The sequence below is a fragment of the Dreissena polymorpha genome, chromosome 4, assembly GCF_020536995.1.
Source record: "Dreissena polymorpha isolate Duluth1 chromosome 4, UMN_Dpol_1.0, whole genome shotgun sequence".
Taxonomy (NCBI): Eukaryota; Metazoa; Mollusca; class Bivalvia; order Myida; family Dreissenidae; genus Dreissena; species Dreissena polymorpha.
In genome coordinates, this window is record NC_068358.1 from 93,791,156 (window position 1) to 93,818,118 (window position 26,963).

A 26,963-nucleotide genomic window follows, 5' to 3' on the forward strand; every position below is an offset into this window, starting at 1 on the left:
ATGCTTCGAGTTACTTCCCTTCAATTCTATGATTGGCTAGCAATTTTACAGTATACATTATGAAAACTGATTTTAAGTTCATATTATATTGGAGATTTATATTATCACCACCATCTTAATCAAGGTATGACTATGGTGATTGGAGGATCTTTTAAGATGTTTAATTGTTTGCACAATAATGCATTTTGTAATGACAGACTATTATATTGAAACAAGTGTATGGCATTCTTGTCGGTGGTGGTAATGTAGTTTTTACCATGTATAATCATGATAGTCATGTAAAGTACATTGATAAGCGTTGAATAAGTCTCTTATAATTCATTTTATGAATGGCCAATGTTTTATCTATAGCTTTATGTTTTATATATGCATTATGAAAGTTGTAAATATTGGATGAGACTATACTAAACTATAAACTGTATTGTTTTTGAATTACAACTTTTTATTTTAATTGCCTTCTTGCATTTATATGTGCAGTAATTAATTGAAGTATCTCACAATCGAATATACCTAACACGAGGTCATAATTTGATTATTTTTCATTCAAAATGATGTTTTTACTAATTAATATTATAGCCACACGCTAACCATTTGTGATCAGGATTTTACGTCATTTTAAATGAAGCCTCCTCAATTAAAGCGTGTCAGAAGTCGACATCCTCATAATCTGCGTGTATATCTGGATGTGTTATTATGGCCCTTGCGTTAATTAAAATACGTAGAATTCAAAGTACAATAATTATGTTTTTTTTTAATTTATTAAGATGCATATAATAACTTTAAGTTATACAACGTATTTTATTCTTAAATCAAGATTTGGTGCATTTGTACAATTTTAATGGGGTTTTAACATAAATGTTGTTACTCATGTATAGGGGTTTTAAGTATTATTTTTTTAAAGCTGTTGGTGAACTTTATGCACCTTCATTTGGCATGTTACACTGTTGACCTTTAAAATCAAGAAATATCACGGACATGCCACTTGTACTTTGTTCTAGCAATATCAGATGTAGAACAGAACCAGGGACTAGTACCTGCCTAAGCACGCACTCCTAGCACAAGACATTCTCCGCATACCACAGTGATATTCGTCCGCATTATTCAAGGCCATTACTCCACATAAAACAAATACAAATAAGTTCGTTTAAACACTAGGCAATTTCTTCGCATAACACAAGAAAATTTCTCCGCATAATACCTAGCTTTGAATAACTCGTATCTAATGTTGCTTGACATTGGATTTCTTGGAATTATATGCAGATACTTTTATAAACCAAAGGGAAAATAGGCGTATATATGTTACTAATGAAACTAAGCATTAATTTAGTTCGCATACTTTATCAATGGTATCATCATTATCGGTCAAGGAAATTTAGAACAAACGTCAATAAAGACTGATAAGGCTAAACCGAAGTCAAGACATAATTAAACTTCACAATCGTATTCGCAATGACATTTACAAAAAAACTGTGTTTATGTCTGTCATTATTTCTGGCTGTTGTGCCCAATAGACTTTGCCAAACGGCTGCATGTTCGGCATGTTCGGACAAACATGTATTGGAATCACTGGGGGATCACGGTGATAGACTGTTTTTACTCGAACAAGTTGTGAAAAACCTGACTCAGGAGATAAGTAACCTAAAATCAGACGTCCACCATTTGAGCACAGAAAATGACAATTTGAAGAAAACTATGCTTGTAGGTAAATTGTTTACATAATCTATTCTCTTTATTTGCGAGAACCTTTTCTCTTTAGAAGTAGGTTTTCGCATTTAACATATTTTCGACAGATTGTATTATTAATGTGTTGAACATTTTTATGTGTTCATCTCAATATACGCAGGTAATATGCGTTTTTAAAAGAAGAAGTGTATGTTGTGTCCAATAACTTAAACACAAATATGGAGATGGCGTTCTGTTAATGCCATACCAAGGCAAACGCGAATGCGTAAAGGTAAATCATGTTATTGTTCATCGTTATTTTATGTTTGCATTACAGCGTTTTTGTTATGTCGGACGCTTTTGTTTTCGTAGAATGTGACAATAAAATGTGAAGCACACTGTGGTACATCAAACCATCCTACAACGAAACCAACATCTAACCATCCTACAACAACACCAACAACGCCTCATACAACGTCAGTAAACAACCAACCTACCTCCGCAATGGTGACCACCCATGGAAGTATCAATATCACAGTAATGCAAGCGCAGACATCTGCGAATGTGCCAACAGTTCCACCGGTAGTAACATCCGGTAGTCCAACGAATGCAACAGCAATGGCTATGGTATCGCCTCCTGACATAACAACGGTAGCTGGGTTCCCATCGGCAACGTCCAATGGTCCGGCGAATGCAACAGTATTAAATACGTCGACATCTGATATCATGACAACGGTAGGCACATCTGCAAACACGACGTCAGTCGGAAATTCTTCAGCACCCTCAAACCCAGCCTTGGGTGTAATTACGACCACTCCGAACGTGACCACAAATAGTCCTCTAATGACCACTATTGCAACAACGAGTCCGACATCGACAGATGCTACGACTACATCTGGACCTGGTACATTATGCAATGTTTAGTAATAACAGAAAAATGTAACCAGTTGGTACTGGTCATGTACGTAATTCCGGCCACTTTTGGGACTATTTAAGAAAAATCTTTAGTGTTAGGCAACTGGTTGAAACTAAACTTCACATATATAATCCTGGGTTCAAAACTCACCTAGCATGAAAATTTAAATAGAATTAGATTGGTGACTGTTACTTAATGAACAGAAAATGATGACATGTAAACTATACATTTTCGTAGGTTAAATATACCTAAAAAATCGGCCACTTTTCAGTTTGATCTGCAGATAAAATTACAAAGCAATATCTTTTGACAAATGTCCTCAATTTCAGAGTATTAATCAATGTTTATACTATTAAAATTTTTGACTTGAAATTTAAAATAAATGCGAAATTATTATACCAGTTACTCCCCCTACATATTTTAATAAATATAAACAATGGGAAACTGCTAATTCATTTAAAAATATTCCTTTTTAATGTGTTTAATTAATTTTTTCAAACATAGCTAAACAAGTAAACACATTTTGTTTGGAAAGTTGACTTCAGTGTTGATTATTAGTAAACGCTTATATATAATATTTAAACATGTAATCTAGTAATATTCTTATAAAGGGAGGTAATTCATATATTAAAAATTTATATTTAGGTTCTGATTTGTATGTTTTGAATATAAGTTTTCGTACAATTAATTGGTAAAACTTTAATTAAATGTTTGTTAGATAAAATAAAAATAATTTTATCAAATATATTTGTTTCTTATATGAATATAATTGTTGCAACTTACATCACTTGATGACATCACTTTCCCCATGAGTCAAATATTTCCTGCTATATTTGTGACATTTTAACACAAAAGTTTACGGTGATTATAGTTCTTACAATTGCAAAATATTGTGAGTGGGGATGGTTTTCATGTTGATTTTTCTTAATAAAAACAAAATATGTGCGTTAAGATCATGACAATGATTTTACACAGGTGGCCGATATTTTACGTACAGGCCGGAATTACGTACATGACCAGTAGTCTCTGATTATTTGAGACACTCTTTCATTCATTTTTACAATTGTTTGCACATATTTTTCTTATACTTGGCAAACATTGTTAACCACATTCCTAGACATCCCTAATTTTGGAAATAAATTGATCCGATTTAGAAGGATGGGAGAGTACACTAGGCATAAATGGGTTAACAAACGGAACTAAAATGTGCATATACTAGTAATAACCTCATGTTCAGGCATAACATACACTAAATAAAATACAGTATAAAAGTAATTAACACAAATCTATTTAGTCCATAGTGTCCGAGTTACCTATTAGCACAATAAGATAAGGATGCGTTGTCCCTTGTTACATATAATATTTCAAGCTAGCCTTATGTATTCGTATTTGCTTTATTACATGTCGCAAGTCGGACACGTTACTTACTACTTTCATTTCTGTTTACGTGTTTGTGTTGTTCAATAATTATGAAGTGTGCTCAGTACGTATGTATGATGCGATGTGCCCATTCTTGTTCCAGTATTCGACGATTGTGAGCATGCATTGGGACATGAAGTAGGTGCTAAAGTTGTACAAATCAAACTTGGTACGTACGTATATAAGCATAATATTTTATAATATTTTCATACCGGTGAACAGCGTGGTTAAGATTACTTTTTACATAATGTTCTTTTAGCTAGTGTTGCACGCAAGTTACCTCTGTAGACATGAGGGACAATCGTGTGATATAGAAATTGATTGTTCTAAATGCACTTCTTCTTGAGAAACATATATCAGAATGCGTGTTTGTTGTTAAGTTAGTTTAGCTTATTTATTTTTTCTCGATTGCATAGAAAGCCTATGGCTTCATTAACCCATTAATGCCTAGCGTCTAGAAAAAAAGGCCTTGGCAAACAGCGTAGACCCACATGAGACGCGGCGTCTAATCAGGGTCTGCGCTGTTTGCTAAAGGGAATGTCTGTAAGAAACATTCTAAATATAGAAATAAATAGACTGGGCATTCGTAATTTTGGAAATAAATTGATCCAATTTAGAAGGATGGGAGAGTCCACTACGCATAAATGGGTTAAACGCTATCGAATCCGTTCCCAAGGTAAAACAAGTACTTGGTGTATATGGGGGAGATGTTTAACGTGTTTTATCGGTACTTTCAATAAAATATTTAATACGTATGGCATGCACCATGCAAATGAGTCATCTTCTGAGAAAATTGGGCATAATGCATGTGCGTAAAGTGTCTCATCCCAGATTAGCCTGTGCAGTCCGCACAGGCTAATCAGGGACGACACTTAACGCACATGCATTAGGCCCAGTTTTTCTCAGAACGCAACTCAAATATTAAATCATGTATGCTGATTCGTATTACCGGTAATATATTTAACAAGTTTGCAAAACAATAGTTTTATTTGAGTGATTGTTAGTTGAAACCTTTATACAAAAGTGTAAACAAGTCCCATACATGATCTATACAGCAGGGTCCACTGCAAGGGTAATCAAAGTAGAGTGCACACAGGAAAATGGCACAGTGTGGATGGTCATTCAGAGACGAGTTGACGGCTCCGTAAACTTTGACAAAACGTGGCAAATGTACAAAATAGGTTTTGGAAATATAAACCCAAATGGAGAATATTGGCTAGGTAAGTTTACAATTCAAGTCTCAAAATTGGTTCATTACAAAACAAATAGCCATATTGGCTAATTTTAATAAGGTTGTTTACAGTTCCAAAATGTAACATGCCGTTGTGTCTTACAATATGTGAATACAAATGCATTCATACTCCATTGTATAACAAATTGTTATAATGTTAATAACTTAGTAGTAGAATCAGATTTTACATCGAATACCATTTATGTTTGCTTTTACAGGCATTTACCATACTAACGTACTAAACGCATTGTATGAAAGTATTATCTAGGGAAACTGAATATTCTGTCTTTGGTGTGTTTCTTGTTTTAACCAATTTATGCATAGCGTCTAGAAAAAAATGCCTTGGCAAACAGCATAGACCCAGATGAGACGCCGCATGATGCGGCGTCTCATCTGGGTCTACGCTGTTTGTTTAAAGGAATTTCTGTAAGAAATGTTCTAAATATAGAAATAAATATATTAGACATCCCTAATTTTGGAAATAAATTGATCCAATTTAAAAGGATGGGAGAGTCCACTAGGCATAGATGGGTTAAACATTACATCATCAATCATTTCAGGCAATGAAAACATACATCAAACGACATATACTGCTGACCATCGTTTACGAATAGACATGCGCGACTGGGATGGAAACTCGGTTAACGCCGAGTACGAACATTTCCGAGTTGGAGACGAAGCAAGCCGATATACTCTTGTAGTGGGAAGCTATTCGGGCACAGCAGGTACGTGATAGTTAAGACGGGTTTGTAGTTGGAATTTTGTTAAAGCGGAAGTACATTATATCTCACCTTAGCAAAATGTAACAGTGTACTTTTGTACGAGGACAAGACATGGTTCGTAAAAATGAGACATCTTGAAAACCGTAAATAAATGTCACATTGAACTATTATACATTTTGCACAACACTTCTTGATAGAAAGCATCTATTAATTGTGATTTAAATGCATGCAGAAATACATCCGTATCAATATTACGAACGTTTTCAAAAACGTATGTACTGTACAACCATATTCAGTTAGGAGCCTTTGGCCATAAGATACCATATTCAATTGACCGTTTTAATTAGCAATAACGAATTGTGTATAACTTATTTTATTAATGAAATGTTCCGACTTGACATACCTTAAAACAGTATTTTGAAATGCGTATATGAATATTTATATACATTCGGAAACGCCCTAATTTACTATATTGTTCACTAAACTTGTGATGAAAACTTATGATTTGTTTTATTAAAACAAGCCCTTACTTACTTGCATACTTGAATATTGATTCCGATTTTTTATCTTCATTCTGTATATAACGTCAAAGTAATATTTATTGCATGGTACATACAGATGAAATCCATCGGGAACTATTTGCATTGGCATAGACACTAATATTTGTTATTTTAAAGTACATGTATTAGTCAGTCACGTATGGCGTGTCTTAACCAAGTTTAATACAATTTTCCATAGTAAAATGACGCTCTCGAGATTTCCTCATGAACACGAATTGATCATCTCGAACACTTAATCCCTCACTTAATGAAATATCATGGTTATAGAACTTTACGGCCCCCAATCATATTCATATACATGTATGTCAACATTGTATAAATATATACAATTTACACTAAAAATGATATACATGTATGTGATGAATAGTTTAAATATTTCACAGAAAAGAAGTGTTGCTATGTTATGCTTTTACCGGTATTATATGAAAATCACTTGTTAAGTGCTGTTGAATAAAAAATTATATCTGTTAATTAAAAATGCTGTTGGCAGCATGCCCATCGGCTGCAAAATATAAACCCGATTTCCATAAATCGTTTACGACTTTTCGATCAAGGGGACTCTTTCCACTACCCACCGTCCTACCAGCTACAGCACCACCAGGTGGCGTTCTCCACGCGTGACCATGACAACGACAACAGTCCCGTCAACTGCGCACGTGAGCTGAGAGGCGGCTGGTGGTTCAACGACTGCTACAGGTGGGGATATTTTTATGTTGCTTGTGTCGTATTTGCGTTTGGGTGAGTTTCATTCAAACGTTTTAATTTTTTTTTCATTTCTTGCGTAAACCCCATACTGTGTGTCTTATATGGTGTTCTTGATGTGGCTGGAATTATATCATAATGTATGTGCAGGCCCGTACCCAGGCCATGGGCCCAGGGGCCCGGGCCTCCCAGCTGGCTGTCGAACTATGATTTTTTTTTAATAATCGGCCCACTGCAATATTTTCTCTCGTGCAAGGGCACACAGTACACTTTCCCTCTAGGCAATGTTTTCTTATCGCCTTGTACACACATCCCCGATCAGTCCCCCATTGTGATCATGAATGCTTCATCTATCGATGGTTGATGCAACATGTATTTTGATACGTGCAGCGAATGTAAGCAACTGCTACAGGAGTTCGTAGACTATGGTCTGATAATTGCCGACGCAAGTTTTTTTCCCTTCTTTGAGAAGGCCCTAGACGTATTTTTCCCTTCTAAAAGTTTTTTTTTATGAAACCTTTTATTGGGAATTTTTAGGTCCCAATACATACTTTTTGCATTGAGAATAGGGCCCTGAATTTGAACCGGAACAAAAACACTGACAAAGGTATTAAAACTGAGTATTTATAATTTTTGAACGGAAATCACTGAAAAAGACTACGATGAGATAGTTAACATGTTTGTTTAAAAGAAAAACAGATTCATAAATTTGCCGAGCAACAGATAAGAATTTGGCAGAATTCAGTATTTAAAATAATTGAGTACCGAGAATTGAGTAATATCAACCTATAAATGGCTCATTGGTAAAAAAATGAAAATTGAAACAACAAATCGATCTCATTATATAAGTTAACCTGATCCAGTGTAGAAAAATATTGTATAATTAAATTATCTCTTTCCTTGAATTTGTTTGAAAACAGTAAAATATCTTAAATTGATTATTTAAGACTTTCATTATTTCCCCCAACAATTAGGCGTTTCGCGCAATTTTTTTCCTCAAAAATGGCTTGGTATTTCCAAAATAATCAGATTTAAAAAAACCTGTGACGTTATTGATTTGTGAAAAAATGGTGGAAGCAATACGAGAGTTGATGTGGATAATCGTCAGTTTAAACCTGTAAGTTTCGGAAATTTAAAGCTTTTAATATTGTTGTGAATTCACACCAATGTTTAAAGCTTAAGACTTCCGAAATGTGCTGATTTACTTGTTATATTCCATTAATTCATATCACAAAATACGTTTTTTATGAGCATTAAAATTCACCTTGCAAAGTGCCAAATTAAAAAAAGTATATATATAGGGAGGGGGGACCCCTCCCAAACCCTCCCCGGTTGGGCCCCCCCCCCCCCCAGTAAAAAAAATCCTGGGTACGGGCCTGATGTGAACAATGAGTGCATGTAGTTTAATGGCTATTATAGCACGACAAGGTGTTGTTTCTGTGTGTGTGTGTTTGCCTTTTTTGATTCTGTTCAAATTTGTGTTTTTCTTTCCATGCGGGGTCTTGTATCATTCTTGTAAGCGACTGATGAGAAATGGTGTGTTTGTTTTATATTTATTTCTCGTTTTCATATGTTTTTTTGTTGGAAGACTTCGTGAGATTGAACGGTTATCATCGGTAATTCGTTGCTCTTGCTTTTGTTGTGTTTCTTTATATACCGAATATTTTAATGACGTCAAAGGTGAAGGAGTTAAACAAATTCTTTTACATCATATATATTTTTAATAATAATTTACTCCCAGTTGGAATATGATTTGTGCTATGAAATACTTTTGCAATAAAATGTACTTTTATAATAGTGACGTGCGTTTGGTTACAAAAACTGTATTTGCAAGTGTAACGCACTTTGGTGTTGACGAAAGAACGTAGGCATTATGGAATTAAACTCCAAAGTCGGGTTGAAACCGAATAGCGGTGATACAAAGTAATGTCAAAATAACAGTATTAACTACGTTTTATATTGCAGTTCTAATCTTAACGGTGCCTTCATCGACCATCCTTTCGGTGCGCGCACGATCGGCGAGTCGTACGGACAACCCCCCCTCGAGGGCACGGGCATTGAGTGGTACCCGTACAAACGCCGACAGTACTCCATGCGAAGCGTGGAAATGAAAATCACAAAATCAAGGGTCGCGTCAATTATGGGATGATGTTTTTGTTGCGGTTTTTGGTATTTCATGAAAATAAAGTGGCTTTTTCTCTGTGTATGCATTTGCTCTAGACAATAACGACATATACACCGTCTGTAGTATTTAACTGGTCTATTAATTTGTTTACTATACGCGCATTTAAACCATGTACGCATGTTTGATAGTTCAGTTTATTGTTTAAGAAGTGCGTTTTAAGTGTTTGCATTTATGATTATTATTCATAAATCTTTTTGTTTTCGATTTAAATCAATTATAAATGATCACAAAATCCTTTACTTTGAACTGTTATAAATAAATGCCTTTTTTTTCATGAATCGCCTAAAACGAACATAATCAGTTGTTTAGAATACTTAAGAACATGTTAAAATAACGTTTTAATCCGATAGACATTTAACACACACATGACAAGGGGCTGCGCGAGAAAAATAATGAAGAGAAACGCTTCAAACTATATTTGCTGGAGTACATTCGAATATGTAGCCCGGGTCATTCAAAGATTGGTCTTATGCTTCATGCAGCCAGCATGGCTCCAGACAAGCCTACGCAGCTGCGGCGTCTAGTCAAGAGCTTCCCTGTCCGCAAGTTTACGTGGCCTCATAAGCGTACGCTGGCCGCATATGGCCCCTTTCCGAATAACGTGATTTACGTATATGTACGAAAGCAATAAAACATGATAATCGTGGACACTAATGGGCAATTTAAACTCCATTGAGTAAATAAATATTGAATCAACATGGTGTGATGCCAATGGTGCTACACGTGGAACACTGTTCGTAGAATATCTGAAAAATAACGTAAAAAACAGCTTACTTTCAGGACATGTATAATATTATCTACATGTACACAACGTTTCGTCAGTCATCTCGTTCTTTTGTTAATGTTCAATGCATAATTTGCGGCGTTTGAAATTTATTGTATGAGACGAACATTACTGTCCCTTCAGTTTGTATTTGCCACTAGGGGGGCGCTGTAGAAGCATGAGGATATTCGTGCATGAGTGAACAGTGGTCAGTTTTTGTCATTCAGCCTTGGGAACTCGCATGGTGTACATGTTATTTTGTACAGTTATTTGTGAATATTTCATTTTATGGAAATAATCTATGGCATTGAATAGTTGATACATTTATCGAAATAAATAGACATATGATGATATTGTATGATGACTGAGAAAAGATTGTATTATCATGCGTTCCATTATGTGATGTATGTTTGTATGATGGTGGTTAGGATGTTAGGTTTAATAATACACGGACAGCCGGTATGCGAGTTCCAGCGGCTAGACGCCCCCCCCCCCCCACCCCACCCCCAAAAAAGCAAAAAAAAAAACAGAGATGTGTTTGTTTGTTTGCAAAGAACGGATTTAAGGCGAAATGCTTTGCCAATTTCATGTTTCCATGAACATCGTTCTTCAATGCATGTACTTTATTAAGTGCAATGCAAGTTGTCTTGAACGTTTTCATATCTACTGTGCCATGTATTTGCAATCTAAATGCCTTTCACCAACTATAAGAAGTATGGCACGTCAAATACATGATGTATCAAAAAGACATGTAAGAACTTCGCTAAAAAGTCAGCGAAGCATTTACTGATGGATTTTTGGTATCAGTGTTGTATACTTGTATCAGATAACGTAAAGAAACGTGTTTAATGACACAAAGGTATATGAGCCCAATCTTACCTCGCCTGGAGGACAGTGTCCCACATATGTTTTCCCGGACAGGTCACACAGAATGAACTTGTTCTGAGCCCCTGGGTAGGAGAATTTCAGCTGATTGTGCAGTTTGTTAATCTGGTTACAGGGGCTGGTGAATGACCAGGATTCTGAAACAAGACATGTTTGGTTTATGTTTCCTTTGTTTATGATAGATAGTGGGTAAAGAATTGTATAAAAGGTTTGTACCATTGGTAACTCACACAAAACGTTTTTTCTGTAATAAATGTTCTCCTATTTATCGTGCACTTGTTAACTTTACTCATTGATGCATAACGTCTGTTTAATAATAGTATGTTTAGAAACGATGATTTATATGATAATTGCCATTTATTATAAACATATCGTTTAATTATTTTAAAGTTCTTTGGGTTTTTATTATTTAACGCAAACTGAACTAATAAAAAGCATTGGTTACCGTTACCCATACCGGTGCAATTGAAAAGTCCTTCTTTGCATGCTATAGGAGTTGGTCCTTCAAAACAGCTCACATGTTCAACTTCAAAGAGAAAAATATGTTATATATATGCAATAGAACTGTTCGTATCCATAGATTGGTAATGTATGTGTATATGATAGCATTTATCGATACATATTGAGGTGCGTATCATATAGTAATGCAATAGTAAATTGTTCATCATTCATATTTCTAAAGCAGTACAATGTGAAGACATTATGCATTTTAACATGGATGATTAGCAAGTTGGCTATTGCAATACCGTCAGAGAAACTCAAATATGAAACCACAAATGGCATGTGTACTGTAATATGACCATTATTATGACCATAAGTAGGGTAAAATGACAACTGTACGATAATATGAACATTGAACGGTAATATGAACATTATAGGGTAATATGAACATTGAACGGTAATATGAACATTGAACGGTAATATGAACATTGAACGGTAAATATGAACATTGAACGGTAATATGAACATTGAAAGGTAATATGAACATTAAACGGTAATATTAACATTGAACGTTAATATGAACATATAATGGTAATATGAACATTGCTCGGTAATATGAACATTGCACGGTAATATGAACATTTAACGGTAATATGAACATTGAACGGTAATGTGAACATCGTACGGTAATTTTATCATTGTTCTAAACGGAAATATGACCATTGTACGGCAATATAAACATTCTACGAAACGGTATGGCCATTGTGCGATAATGTGAACGTTGAACGGTGAACATTTTACGGCAATGTAAACATTGAACGGTAATATGAACATTGAACTGTAATGTGAACATGGTACGGTAATCTGAACATTGTTCGGAAATATGACAATTGTACGGTTTTATAGCCATTACAGGGTAGTGTGAACATGGTACGGTAATATGACAATGATGTGAAGGAAAGAATATATCCCGTTGTTCATGTAAATAGTGTGGGAAAAGGATCTGTGTACTTACTAGAAATTGTTGCCTCTGGATCTAAAAGGAAAATACATGTGTCAGTTTAAACATGGCAAACAAGATTACTGAACATTTCCTTTTCAAACTCAGGTTTTTAAATACTGTAGAATGTGTAGCTTATCAATGACATTTTCAATTTAAATTCCTATGTAATAACAATAATATTTTAAACGACCATCATGCCGTGATGTATAATTGCGGCAGTGATTCTTTTCTGACTATGCTAGGAACCAGTCAAATATCTGCGCGGTGATTTTTGACTTGATCATTATAAAACTGTGTTTTGATAGAACCGTTGAATTATGAAAAGATTAAACTGCAAGGTGTAGTAATTGTTCGATTTGACATGGTGTGTGTGTGTGTGTGTGTGTGACTTACTGACAGTGAAACGCCAGAAGAACGGATCCAGCACAGGCTTTGACTCAGCACCGCAGTATTCTGTGCCCTGCACTAGACCTGTGTGAAGATATATTATTTCAACCCATGTTTGAGGTATTTGCTGTGAACCGAACTTAAATAAGTTGCACAAAAAGAGCAGTCGATGCTTTGAGTGAGTAATTAATAATATAAATCACACATATGTTGCGATCGAACATCATGCGATTTTCTACCTAATATTATCAGTGACTCTGACCCAACCTTAACAACATGCTATCAAATCTCAGATCTTTAAAGAAGTTTACTCTGTATAAAGTTCACCGCGCCTATTTATAAAGAGAAACACTATCTAATTGTTAGTGGCATAAGTATCGACCGTGTTAATAAAAGGCAGATTATATATAAACATTTATTTATTTAAGCTGCATTTAAATACTTCGCAGAAAAACAGACGATGCAGACGAAAGCACAGGGTCAGTTTTTTGTTGGCGGCACACTGGTTTACCATGCTCAAGTGTGCTCGGCTATTTAACATTTCTTCCTGGCGCGATTTAAAAAGCTCCGGACATGACCTATTGCTGAAACGTTTATATTCGGCATTTTACATTCAAGATTTGCTTTTGGGTGAAGGACGCGGTTTAAGTTTTCATTACGCTAAACATTTTTGCATAGTTATTATTTTACCCATTTATGCCTAGCGTCTAGAAAAAAGGCCTTGGCTAACAGCGAAGACCAAGATGAGACGCCGCATAATGCGCTGTTTGCTTAAAGAAATTTCTGTAAGAAGCATTATAAATATATAAATAAATACTAGACATCCCTAATTTTGGAAATAAATTGATCCAATTTAGAAGGATGCTAGAGTCCACTAGGCATAAATGGATAAATGCTTGATAAAGTTATTGTCTCCTCAAGAATCCAAACACACAAACACGTAGAGCGCTGTATGGTTTCATCAATAACGGTGGGGTTATTTCAGACAAGTAATCGAACGCCATTTGGTGTTCACATCAAAGTTGGGTTTTCACCAAATATATATATATAAATATATATAAACAACTTCGGGTCGTTGAGTAAAATGGATAAAACAACAATCTGCAGTAGACATTACAATGCACTGGACGTTTCACGCATAAGAAAACGTATATGAATGTAGTATTATCGTTACTAAATACATTATGCATTAAAATGTGTGTTTGGATTGTGTTATTTATCTATGTGTATTGGTTACTTGTTAAATATTATTCCCATTAACCTTTGTGTAAACAACTAAATCGGCATTGTACATGAATTAATTACTACAAGGTCCTACAAATGGTTAATGCGGATGTTTTTCACGTAAAATTTCCGAACCGTTATTGCATTTACTTGCCTCGAATTCATTAGTTATTACATACCTTGTCCGAATAGAAAATAATACCCTTGGCCGGGTAGAAGGGATGATGACGTCGTGAAGTGAATGCGCGTGCGGTTGTTAACGAAGGTGTATGTCACGCCAGGTGACGTCAGAACATTGATTGCCTCAACTAAGGTCCCATTTGATAAGTAAAGGTAGATGTATGCAGACCGTGCGGCGGGCTTATCCTTGAGATGACATTTTTGTATTAATATAGGTTAAATCATACATTTTATACGGGCCTTTTCACAGATTTTGGCATGTTTTGAAGTTTGTCATTAAATGCTTTATATTGATAAATACAAACATCGGATATCAAAAGCTCTAGTAAAAAATCAAGAATAAAATTTTAAAAAAAGAAGAAAAATGGTAACCCTCAGCAGGGCTCGAACCACTGACCCCTGGGGTCCTGGAGTAAAAAGTCTACGTCTTAGACCACTCGACCATCCTTCCGGATACAATTCATGCGTAGTTTATACTTTATATAAGCAATCCTCGTAGTTTCCCAAAATACAACGACAACAACAGAACTTTCCAAATTATTAATTCGTTTCGCGTTGCAACGCCTTATAATTTTCGTGTTTTTAAATTGTCAGAAGATGCATTTAATGGCTATTTTAGAGCATGATAAATGTTTAGTATTACTGTGTCCTCACAAATATCATAACTAAAACGAAAATTTGCGAATCTGAAACATTTTTTTTTCAATTTTGTCAATGTACCCAAACGTGAAAAGGCCCCTTCAAGTATTTATTATTTGAACTGCACTATAAAGAACAATAAAATAATTGACGCCACTAAGAGCTCACTTGCGATTACCACTTCCGCACTTCAAAGTCTTGTGTGTTGGACATCATGCATTACGATGTGTTTATAATTGTAAATTATATTCAAATTAAACGCGTTAGTAACATGAAAGAAATTATCATGTAATACATGCATTTGTTAATTTTATGTAGTAAAAACACGCACTATGTTTTCGTCCCAATTATATTTATTTTAGTATACGGATTTTGTTAACGAAATTCAATACTTACTGGTCTGTTAAATTCCACGGACCAAACGGTCTGCGTCTTTGGAACTTGTGTTATTGCAGGCATCTGTGAACCGCGTATAATTTCGGCGGCTGGAACTGGAGCCAAGATCAGTCATTTAAATATGAGTTGAATATACAATCCAACTGGAGCCAAGATCAGTCATGTAAATATGAGTTGAATATACAATCCAACAAACAGATTGGAGCCAAGATCAGTCATGTAAATATGAGTTGAATATACAATCCAACAAACAGATTGGAGCCAAGATCAGTCATGTAAATATGAGTTGAATATACAATCCAACTGGAGCCAAGATCAGTCATGTAAATATGAGTTGAATATACAATCCAACAAACAGATTGGAGCCAAGATCAGTCATGTAAATATGAGTTGAATATACAATCCAACAAACAGATTGGAGCCAAGATCAGTCATATAAATATGAGTTGAATATACAATCCAACAAACAGATTGGAGCCAAGATCAGTCATGTAAATATGAGTTGAATATACAATCCAACAAACACATTGCGATTGACGTTGATCATATTGTTTCCGCAGAATATCGTTATATTGTCTTGATATTTATATAATATTGTAATACATAGGTGCACAAATTAAAACAAAACAAAAGATTGCATGGTAAAACAGTGACCTCATTATTAAAGAAGTTATAAACCTTTGCCATGAACTACTGCATATATTGGTCACATTAAAAAAACACGTTATATATGTACCTCCAGCTAGCAGAGTTATGCACCTTTGGTCACTGGACAACCTGACGGTAAAAGGTACGAAAACAGTATTAACATTCAATTGGCATTTTAAAACTGCATATATGCCTTCAAATTTGGTAGCAAATATTGAGCATACTCGCACTCCCCCCCCCCCCCACACACACCAAAAAAACCCACAATTCTTTAAATATTGCATCAGATACACGTAAAACCTAACAACGTGCCAAAAAAGCTTGCAAATCCGTTTTGGCTAGTATGAGCAACGCACACTTAGCTATGTCGGTGAAACATAATCAGCTAAAGATGAAGAATATGCGACTCAGCTTTGTCGGTGAAACATTATCACCTAGGAATGAAGAATATGCGACTCAACCACTCAGCTATGTCGGTGAAACATAATCACCTAGGGATGAAGAATATGCGACTCAGCTATGTCGGTGAAACATAATCACCTAGGGATGAACAATATGCGACTCAGCTATGTCGGTGAAACATAATCACCTAGGGATGAAGAATATGCGACTCAGCTATGTCGTTGAGACATAATCACCTAGGGATGAAGAATATGCGACTCAGCTATGTCGGTGAAACATAATCACCTAGGGATGAACAATATGCGACTCAGCTATGTCGGTGAAACATAATCACCTAGGGATGAAGAATATGCGACTCAACCACTCAGCTATGTCGGTGAGACATAATCACCTAGGGATGAAGAATATGCGACTCAGCTATGTCGTTGAAACATAATCACCTAGGGATGAAGAATATGCGACTCAGCTATGTCGGTTAAACATAATCACATAGGGATGAAGAATATGCGACTCAGCTATGTCGGTGAAACATAATCACCTAGGGATGAAGAATATGCGACTCAGCTATGTGAATCTGGTCAGGAGCTACGGTGTCCGCTATATAGAGTCGCGGGAAGCTTATGACCAGACTGAATGAGAGAATTCAGAAAAGTTTATGAAACATTTCGTTTTTCGTATATACCCATTGTCGTCCACGGCGGTGAAACAGAACACGTTGTTGATGGAGTTGGAGGTGTTCGGGTTCCACTGGACGCTGATGTGCCAGTGTCCGGTCTGGTTTGACCGCTGGAGACTGGACTTGACCAGTCCGATCGGGGAGACCGTATTCACTTCCGATATGCTACATATACAATATATGTTTGATTAAATCTACGCAAATAATAAAATAAATAATATTAGAGCAATAAGCATATACGTTAAATAGAAGTGTTCACTTCTGAAATGATAGGACATTTTGAAATACAGAGCATTTTAGAGGGCGAGATAAATGCATGGCAGTACGGTGTTTTCTCTCTAAATGTTAAATACGTATTCATCTAAGTATGACAATCTTGACATGCGTGCAAATCGGCATGATTTCTAAAATTCGGATCCATGTAAATACAAAACAAGCGGTCACTGCATATTTTAATCGAACATTTAGTTTTTAACCAAAGAACATGATAAATATTGAAAAACTATAATAATGTGGTTTATTCAGACGTCAAAAATCCTTAAATTCTTAAATCATATTAAGAGGTGTCATCTAAATAAATGCAATATGTTTATAGATGTGTTCCAAAAAAAATTACTCCCGAAAAGTATATATGAATATACTAAACAATAAGCTATAATTATAGTTGTTTTATATCATAAGATATACTACAAAGTAATTCAATATCAGTCAATAAAGTCAATTAAATTTTGTTGGAGTTTTTTGTGTGGAAAAAAAACCTTTAAAAACGGATTATAACTAAGGGCGTAATGTCCAGAAAAATAAGTCATGTTCGAAATCTCCAAAAATAGGTTTGAGTGAGCTCTAGTTCTATAACAAACTCGGCATTGCGAAGTCTGGTCTGGAGTGAGACATTATAGCGGAAAGAGAATTCTTCAGTTATGAAAGCCGCATATGGCATTAATCTCATTCACACGACGCTGCTATCATCTTGAACGAATTTTGAAATGACCTTCACTCAATGATAAAAGCACTTGAATACGTTTGTTACAGCATGTTGTTTATTTAAAGCAGATTATTATTCAAGTCAACATTCTTTAAGATCCTAGAATGACATATGATTATGTCGGACAAAAAAAAATTGGAAAATAATGCACTTGAATGCGATTACTGGTTGTGTTGTTTATGAAAGTTTGTATTTACATATGATTGTATTATCTGAAAATTGCAATAAAGTAGCAGATTTCAAAAATCTTTTTTAGATAAAATTTGTCTCAAGAGGATGAAAAATATCCTACCTGCTGTTTGACCCACTCTGAATGTAGATATCGGACAAGAAATCAGTATCGGTCATGACCCCGATGCACGCCTTATCGGGAAGGGTGAAATTTACGAATTTCGGGCGTTCTTTTTCGGTAACGTTGCAACTTGCGTTCTTGTCTTCAACGGACACTAGAAACTGCAGAGGAATGCTGCTCAGAGGGCTGTTGGGTGAGTTTAAAGTGAAATCTTCTATCTGTATGGCGACCGGGTACCAGCCCAGCTGATAGTTTGCCGCGTACGTTATGCTGCAGTTACTCTTAAAATAGCAGGACAAATCAATGCTATCAGTTGTCGTAAACTGGATATGATTTTTCATACATGTACATGTATTGAGCACAGTTCTAATTGGTTTCAACATTTTAGTAATACGGTTTTCAACGTATCTCAAAGGAAAGATTAGGCAATGTTGAATAAAGGCAAGCCCTTAGTATTAATTTGACTCGAAAGCAACAGCGTACCACTGAGTTGTCTTTCATTTTCTAACATGTTATTGGCGCTTTCATTTATATGTGTACATAATCTTACCATATTTTCAACGAAGAAACGGTTATGGTTTGTTTTAACATGTTGGTTTTAGCTCACTGAAATCCTTGGACTTATTGAGACACTCTTCCGTTTCCAGGGCAGAGCCAGAAGTTGTTGTCAATGAACAAATTTTGAAAACGTTTCCGGATTGGGGATCGAACCCGATCATTAAACCATTATGGCCTATTAAGCCCGTAATACTAGTATACAAAAGATGACTACATTTTCCATTATGATTGATATTAACCTCGTCTAAGACAGCGTTCGGGAATGACCTGTACACCCCCGCGCTCTCCTCTCGGGTTGCCCATCTACAGCGGACTTCGTCGTTGTCTTCGTCTCCCTTCGGTATACTGACGACACAGCGATAGTTACATGACTTAATTACTTAAGAAAAGAGATACTGGCATGAGTGTAACTGCGCAGAAAAAAAATCCCGTGTGAATTTCATGCGGCATTACCGTTATATGGTGGTTAGTTATTCCCTAAAATCCAACTCGAGTTATCCAGGTGCGAACATAGGAAAACGCATACTTGATTGTTATCTTAGTATAACGACAAGAACGCCTGCTAATGTATACATGTGTTTACAGCATTAATATTCCATGCTGTAAAACTAAATTTAAATATAATGGAGTTCTTTTTTGTTGTGACGATACCATCTATAATACTTACTTAATGGTGTGGTTACAACCATACTGCACTCGGACGATGGGAGGGAAATCAACACGCGGTGATGCGTTCATTCTCCCGGTGTCCGCGCGCACTCGAGTATCCATGGTGATCCTTAACGCCCAATTCGAACCATTGCCATAAACCAACGTGTCAATCCAACAGCATGAGGCGAATCTATGCATGTTTTATGCAGGCAATAACTAATCTCAAATCAAGTTATTTCATTATACGAACTAGTATTTAGTGCGTTGCATATTTCGCTGAAGTCAAGGACATTATAAACGATAGAGCACTTAACAAGGAATTGCTTACTTTAGAGATTTTACTAAAAAGGCATCATAGAAGCCGTAAACTACACAATTATGAGCCTTATTGTTTTAATATTGTATTTCCGCCTAAAAATAAGTAATGCCTTTACGTTGTTTATTGGTTGATTTAAAGAGAAATGACGTCAATCGTTTACGAATCTTTGATGTGGTGCAATACTTGGGCAATGCGAACGCATTTTATAGTGATTTAAAGTTCACTGTACTTTTCAACAGTGACAACCGCTTAAGTACGGAATTCAGATAATGCCATCTATAATCTCGCCCTTCTTTCATCAAGGGCCATACACGAAACACGATATTTTGCGCGACAGTCGCGGCGACGCACAATATTTATCGCGACAGTCGTGGCGACGCACGATATTTTGCGCGACAGTCGCGGCGACGCACGATATATTTAACACGAAATATCGCCCTTGTGCGACAGTCGCCCTTTTATATGCGATATCTCGCCCTTTGAACACGACCGTCGCCCTTTGAACACGACCGTCGCCCTTTATGAACGCGACCGTCGCCCTTTTATATGCGATATCTCGCCCTTTGAACACGACCGTCGCCATTTAAACATGACCGTCGCCCTTTATGAACGCGACCGTCTCCCTTTTATATGCAAGAAATCGCCATTTTAGAACGCGACAGTCGCCCTTTTATAGGCGATATCTCGCATAAAAGTCGCGTTCATAAAGGGCCGCGACTGTCGCGCAAAATATCGTGCGTCGCCGCGACTAAATTCGCGCAAAATATCGTGTATCGTGTGTTGCCCTTGATGAAAGAAGGGCGAGATTATAGATGGCACTATCCGGATTCCGTACTTAAGAAATACTTACTCTAGAGTATAAAATGATTTTCCTCTTGATATATTGAAAGGGAAATCGATGTGGCCACGACCGGTTTGCCAGTCTTCCGACAGGCTGTAGTCGGTGCAGACGTAAGAAAAGTTATCCGAAAAGAGAACTTCATATGGGTGGTTATAACTGTTGACAAGTAATGTTTAAAATAAATGTTTGAATATCATGTACATTTTTTTAAAGAATGCAGTGCGTACATGATACAATTATCTACCGGTATGTTATATGCAAAGGAGCCTAGTTCTCGGAAAGTGGTCTTAATGCATGTGCGTAAAGTGGTATCACAGAGTGTTCTTAATGCATGTGCGTAAAGTGGTATCACAGATTTGCTTGTATAGGTCGCACCTTAATGCATGTGCGTAAAGTGGTATCACAGATTTGCTTGTATAAGTCGCACAGGCCAACCAGAGACAAACTTTCCGCCTAAACTGGATTTTCGTTTAGAGGAGACTTCCTATCATCAACACAAATCGTTAAAAGCGGAAAGTGTCGTCCCCACGGGCAAACCCGGGATGACACTTAACGCACATGCATTAAGCCCAGTCCCCAGAACGAGGCTAAAATATTCTAATTACTCGACATAAGTATTCCACGTCGATGTATATTTATTCAAAGGGGGATCTGAGTGTAACTCTTACTCAGCCGAATCGCACGAGTGCTCGTAGTAACAATTATATCACTTATAAATAAGTTAAGTTTAGCCAAGGCTTTTAAGCGAAAAATAGTTTAAGTCGTGAATGATACGCAGTTCATTCTGATCTACGTGTATAAATCAAATATATCAGATGTGCTAGAATAATAACATCTATATAACCAACAATTGTTCATATTGAACGAGCAGATCAACGGGTAATTAAGTTAGTACCTAAGTGTACTGTACGTGGATAACTCCCGGAGCCTTCCCTCTGCGGAACTGTTGAGGCCCAGTGAGATTGTTGTCTCATTACATTCGGGGGTCTGGGAGGTCCTCCTCCAGGACTCGCGGTATTCGATATCGATCTTCAATAAGTGAATGTGTACACTCGAAGTAAATTCTAACGCATTGATATTTTCTTGATTATTTATCAACGGATTTCGTCAAAATTTCAGATATTATGTTAACAAACAACAAAAAAAAAAAAAAATATATATATATATATATATATATCATAGAAATTGTATTTGAATTGATCTGCGAATCGATAATAAATCATTAAATGAGTAATGCCTAAAAATCTTAAATTATCTTAAAAATTCACAAAATGACAAAATATGAAAATATTACCTTTTAGGGAATATCATAACACAGTCAATCCAACATGCACTTAATAAGTTTCTATTTATGGTTTCTCAGGCTCATGTATGTCAAGCCATTGCTCAAATTAAAGAGTGTCACATTTTATCGATAAGCCGTAATGTAAGCTGAATACTGATGGATTCTTCATCCGTTCCCGAAAACGGGAATGCCCTTACAACCATGTTCCAATCGTCACAAACGCTTTTAAATTTTTGAAGAGGTTAATTCTGATGCCGGGGCAACGTTTATGTGTGCTTCTTGTGTAAAACATGTGTTGCACGCGCAGTGCGAGCTTGTTATCAACTACATTGCTGCTTATATGACTGACCAGTCTACAATCGTCGTTGCACATTCATGCTTTTTCGTCAAATATTAAAACAAATATAGTTGTATCATTTTTTTTTCTAAAAACAAGATGCGTTTGTGAAACACAATGTCCCCCTATATGACGTTTGACTTTGAAGGATGACCTTGACCTTGTGAAGGATGACCTTGACCTTTCTCCACTCAAAATGTGCAGCTCCATGAGATACACATGCATGCCAAATATCAAGTTGCTATATTCAATATTGCAAAAGTATTTATAAAATAAGCGATTTGGGCCACATATATTTGACCTCTGACCTTGAAGGATGACCTTGACCTTGACCTTTCACCACTCAAAATGTGCAGCTCCATGAGATGCACATGCATGCCAAATATCAAGTTGCTATCTTCAATATTGCAAAAGTATTTATAAAATAAGCGATTTGGGCCACATATATTTGACCTCTGACCTTGAAGAATAACCTTGACCTTGACCTTTCAACATTCAAAATGTGAAGCTCCATGAGATACACATGCATGCCAAATATCAAGTTGCTATCTTCAATATTGCAAAAGTATTCATAAAACAAGAGTTCCGCGGTCGGAGATGACCGCATTGAAGCCGGATTTTTGATTTAAATGACAGGAAAGTACCTTTCGTGTTTTTGTCAATGCAATACTTAAATTACTGAAATATTGTTCAAAGGTCAAAATGAAATGTAAGTACTTTTCAAGGCATGAGCAAACCTTGTGTTATGTTTTGAATGCATGCATATACATGAACAACAATAACATTGAAGGTCACAGTGACCTTGACCTTCAAATGAATGACATTGAAATGAACAGTGGTGATCTTCTAGTACTGGCCAACCTTTATGTCAAGTTTGAAGACTCTAGGTACAAGCATACCAAAGTTATAACATGGAATAAGAACTTTAACATTTTTACCTACCAAAGTTATAAGAACTTTAACATTTTTACATTCAAGGTCACAGTGACCTTGACCTTAGAATGAATGACCTTGAAATGACCAGTGGTCATCTAAGTGTGCTTGCAAACCTTCATGTCAAGTTTGAAGACTCTATGTCCAAGCATACCAAAGTTATAACAATTTTAACATTTTAACATTTAAGGTCACAGTGACCTTGACCTTAAAATGAATGACATTGAAATGACCAGTGGTCATCTTCTAGTACTGGCCAATCTTTATTTCAAGTTTGAAGACTCTAGGTACAAGCATACCAAAGTTATAACATGAAATAAGAACTTTAACATTTTTACATTCAAGGTCACAGTGACCTTGACCTTCAAATGAATGACCTTGAAATGTCCAGTGGTTACTTACTAGTTCTGGCCAACCTTCATGTCAAGTTTCAAGACTCTAGGTCCAAGCATACCAAAGTTATAACAACTTTAACATTTTTACATTCAAGGTCACAGTGACCTTGACCTTCAAATGAATGACCTTGAAATGTCCAGTGGTTACTTACTAGTTCTGGCCAACCTTCATGTCAAGTTTCAAGACTCTAGGTCCAAGCATACCAAAGTTATAACAACTTTAACATTTTTATATTAAAGGTCACAGTGACCTTCACCTTCAAATGAATGACCTTGAAATGACCAGTGGTCATCTGTTAATCCTGGCCAACCTTCATGTCAAGTTTGAAGACTCTAGGTCCAAGCATACCAAAGTTATACCATGAAATAAGAACTTTAACATTTTTACATTCAAGGTCACAGTGACCTTGACCTTCAAATGAATGACCTTGAAATGACCAGTGGTTACTAACTAGTTATGGCCAACCTTCATGTCAAGTTTCAAGACTCTAGGTCCAAGCATACCAAAGTTATAAGAACTTTAACATTTTTTATATTGAAGGTCACAGTGACCTTGACCTTCAAATGAATGACCTTGAAATGACCAGTGGTCATCTGTTAATCCTGGCCAACCTTCATGTCAAGTTTGAAGACTCTAGGTCCAAGCATACCAAAGTTATACCATGAAATAAGAACTTTAACATTTTCGAGCACGCCGCCACCCCGCCCGCCCGCCCGCCCCCCCGCCCGCCCGACAACATCAATCTATAAGCCGAGATTTTTTCGAAAAAAATCCGGCTAATGAGCGATTTTGGCCATATATATTTGACCTCTGACCTTGAAGGATGACCTTGACCTTAACCTTTCACCACTCAAAATGTGCAGCTTCATGAGATACACATGCATGCCAAATATGAAGTTGCTATCTTCAATATAGCAAAAGTTATTGCAAAATGTTAAAGTTGGCGCAAACAGACAGACCAACAGACCAACAGACCAACAGACAGGGCAAAAACAATATGTCCCCCACTACTATAGCGGGGGACATAAAAATATATAAGTATGCAAACAATTCTCTTTTTCTAAAAAACGTGCAAAATTAATTTTAGATATGTTGAGCCGGTTTTGAGAATTTAGAATGATACAAAGAGTTGCGTTAGAAATGCCTGTATGTGAACATGTGACATGTACATGTAGTAAACAATTAGTATCTTGCCTTAAATAAAATACTATTGGATGTAAACACGAGTTTCATGATAATGCTTCTGGAGTTTAATTATTCCATTATCTTTATATACAAACTTTAGTTTTCATTCAACATGTCACAGCGGAAAAACAGAATCATATTAGGCCATAATAGTATGCATGTTAATATTTTTTTCATAAATATTTGTTTTTTAGGAGAATGCTTCATTGTATATTTTATACCATACGTGCTCTACAATTCAAAGAACTCACCGTGTCACCCCTCTGGCTTTGTTTCCAAAAAATGCTCCCTCCCCTGAAATGCGAAGCGTGGCAGCCCAACACACCGACCAACATCACCACAATAGTGACTTCAAAACGTTGCCGCATTTCAGCGTAGTCGATATCAAATGATAGCCCGACGTTGACTATATATATATATATATATATATATCTGATCACTGCAATGCCCTAATTGACATGACGCCTGGACGATGATCGCTCCGCCCACTTAATCACGTGGCTTAGCGATTAGCAAACCTAGACAAGCTAACACCTTTAATATTATCACAACGAACATTCTCGATCCCATTTGATGAAGTTTTAATCAATCAGCGTTACTTGACGCTTTAATACGTACATAGTTTACATGAGCTTCTCAAAGACCTCGACTTAGAAAGCAGACTGCCTAAAACTCTATCGAATAGAGGTATGCATATAAATGTTAACATCGTCTATATAAATATACGACATCTCCCCTTTTTTTCAATAAGTTGAAGTCTTTGAAAACATACAGTACATGAATATATATTTATATATATTACTAAAACAAAATGATCACTGAACTTCTTGTTGAAGGAATGTCACAAAGTTGAAGTCTTTGAAAACATACAGTACATGAATATATATATTACTAAAACAAAATGATCACTGAACTTCTTGTTGATGGAATGTCCCAACTGTTTAGACTTCTGGTATGTTTCTTGGTGGAATGTTCCGAATGTTTATATGGTATCATCATCATGAAATGCTTAATTAAATTTTCAAAAATTATTTCTTTAAAATGAAGAGAAAACAAAAACAAAAACAACAAAAAAACACATAATAAAATGTATAACACTTGACTAGAGCTATCAACTGTTATTAACACCTATTGTCTTAGCAACAAATTAAAATGAGAAGTTTCTTAATTATTTGTTATTAATGAAACTCAGCTAAATATCTTGACAAGTGACTGCAAGGGTTTATTATGCCCATTAACTCTACAGATCACTTTGTTATCACAAAATCACTGTATTTTGGGGTTTATTATGCCCATTAACACTACAGATCACTTTGTCATCACAAAATCACTGTATTTTGTTGGCATCTTAACGTTTCGACCGGAACGGGTGGTTGTTCCCTCTGTTGTTGGTACTGGTAATGGAATATCAGCTGGAGGTTGGTGGTTATTTTCTGATTGGTGGTTATCCTCCGGATGTAGATAAGGAACATCTTCTCGGTCGTCCCCATGTGGTGTAAAACACGCCTTTGTTGGACGAAGGTGTGTACGATTGTGGCGATATAATTCCCCATTGTTTTTGTTAAGAACAATGTAAGATCTTGGAGATTCATGTTTTTGAACTACTGTCGCCGGTTCCCATTTTGAATTTTCTTTTCGTTTCATGATGATTTGTTGCACAGCTTGTAAATTTACCTGTTCTTTCGAACAGTGTTTATCAAATTGGCTTTTGTTCTTTTTCTGCAGAAAACGTTTTTTTCTTAACTATGTTGTTGGTAGTCGTTTTCCGAAAAAGCGGCTTTGTTATTGGTAGTGTCGTTTTCAGTCGTCTACCGAGGAATAGTTGTGCTGGCGACTTATCTATTCCTTCTATATTAGTGTCTCTATAGATCATGATGGATAAATATGGATCACTGGCTTTCTTTAACATATTTTTTATTGTCTGTACCCCTCGTTCAACCAGTCCATTAGATTGTGGGTACATTGGAGAACTAGTCACGTGCACAAAACCGTAATTTCTGGCAAATTTGATAAAACAAGCACTGGAAAACTGCGGTCCATTGTCTGAATAGAGTTCATCTGGTATGCCATATCCTGAAAATTGGCTCTTTAAATACATTATGGTATTCTCACTTGACAAGTCGTCTAGTTTCGCGATTTC

At 36.1% G+C, this 26,963-nt stretch overlaps 2 protein-coding genes across 8 annotated transcripts; one reads left to right on the top strand and one right to left on the bottom strand.

Annotated features, from left to right (window-relative positions):
• The first annotated feature begins 37 nt into the window (after positions 1-37).
• LOC127879672 (fibrinogen-like protein 1) lies at positions 38-9,414 on the top strand. 4 transcript variants are annotated; one of them, XM_052426662.1, is made up of 7 exons: positions 38-124; positions 2,035-2,566; positions 4,101-4,166; positions 5,053-5,217; positions 5,789-5,953; positions 7,065-7,206; positions 9,178-9,414. In XM_052426662.1, exons 2-7 carry the CDS (start codon positions 2,167-2,169, stop codon positions 9,359-9,361), a joined length of 1,122 nt encoding a protein of 373 aa, XP_052282622.1. In that variant the 5' UTR covers positions 38-124; positions 2,035-2,166; the 3' UTR covers positions 9,362-9,414. The 4 variants fall into 4 exon arrangements, with proteins under 4 accessions (XP_052282622.1, XP_052282620.1, XP_052282619.1 ...); XM_052426660.1 differs by lacking the exon at positions 38-124 and adding an exon at positions 1,394-1,698 and having other exon boundaries at positions 5,056-5,217; XM_052426659.1 differs by lacking the exon at positions 38-124 and adding an exon at positions 1,397-1,698.
• Positions 9,415-9,722: 308 nt separating this feature from the next.
• LOC127879671 (uncharacterized) lies at positions 9,723-25,352 on the bottom strand. Of its 4 annotated transcripts, none has more exons than XM_052426656.1 (15): positions 25,075-25,352; positions 21,583-21,716; positions 20,697-20,780; positions 19,544-19,717; positions 19,116-19,221; positions 18,319-18,599; positions 17,048-17,206; positions 16,052-16,092; positions 15,316-15,410; positions 14,280-14,466; positions 12,883-12,960; positions 12,502-12,522; positions 11,491-11,571; positions 11,040-11,182; positions 9,723-10,143 (listed from the first exon to the last, which is right to left on the bottom strand). In XM_052426656.1, exons 1-15 carry the CDS (start codon positions 25,189-25,191, stop codon positions 10,090-10,092), a joined length of 1,755 nt encoding a protein of 584 aa, XP_052282616.1. In that variant the 5' UTR covers positions 25,192-25,352; the 3' UTR covers positions 9,723-10,089. The 4 variants fall into 4 exon arrangements, with proteins under 4 accessions (XP_052282616.1, XP_052282614.1, XP_052282615.1 ...); XM_052426654.1 differs by having other exon boundaries at positions 20,697-20,843; positions 25,075-25,350; XM_052426655.1 differs by having other exon boundaries at positions 11,503-11,571; positions 20,697-20,843; positions 25,075-25,348.
• Between the last annotated feature and the right edge of the window lie 1,611 nt (positions 25,353-26,963).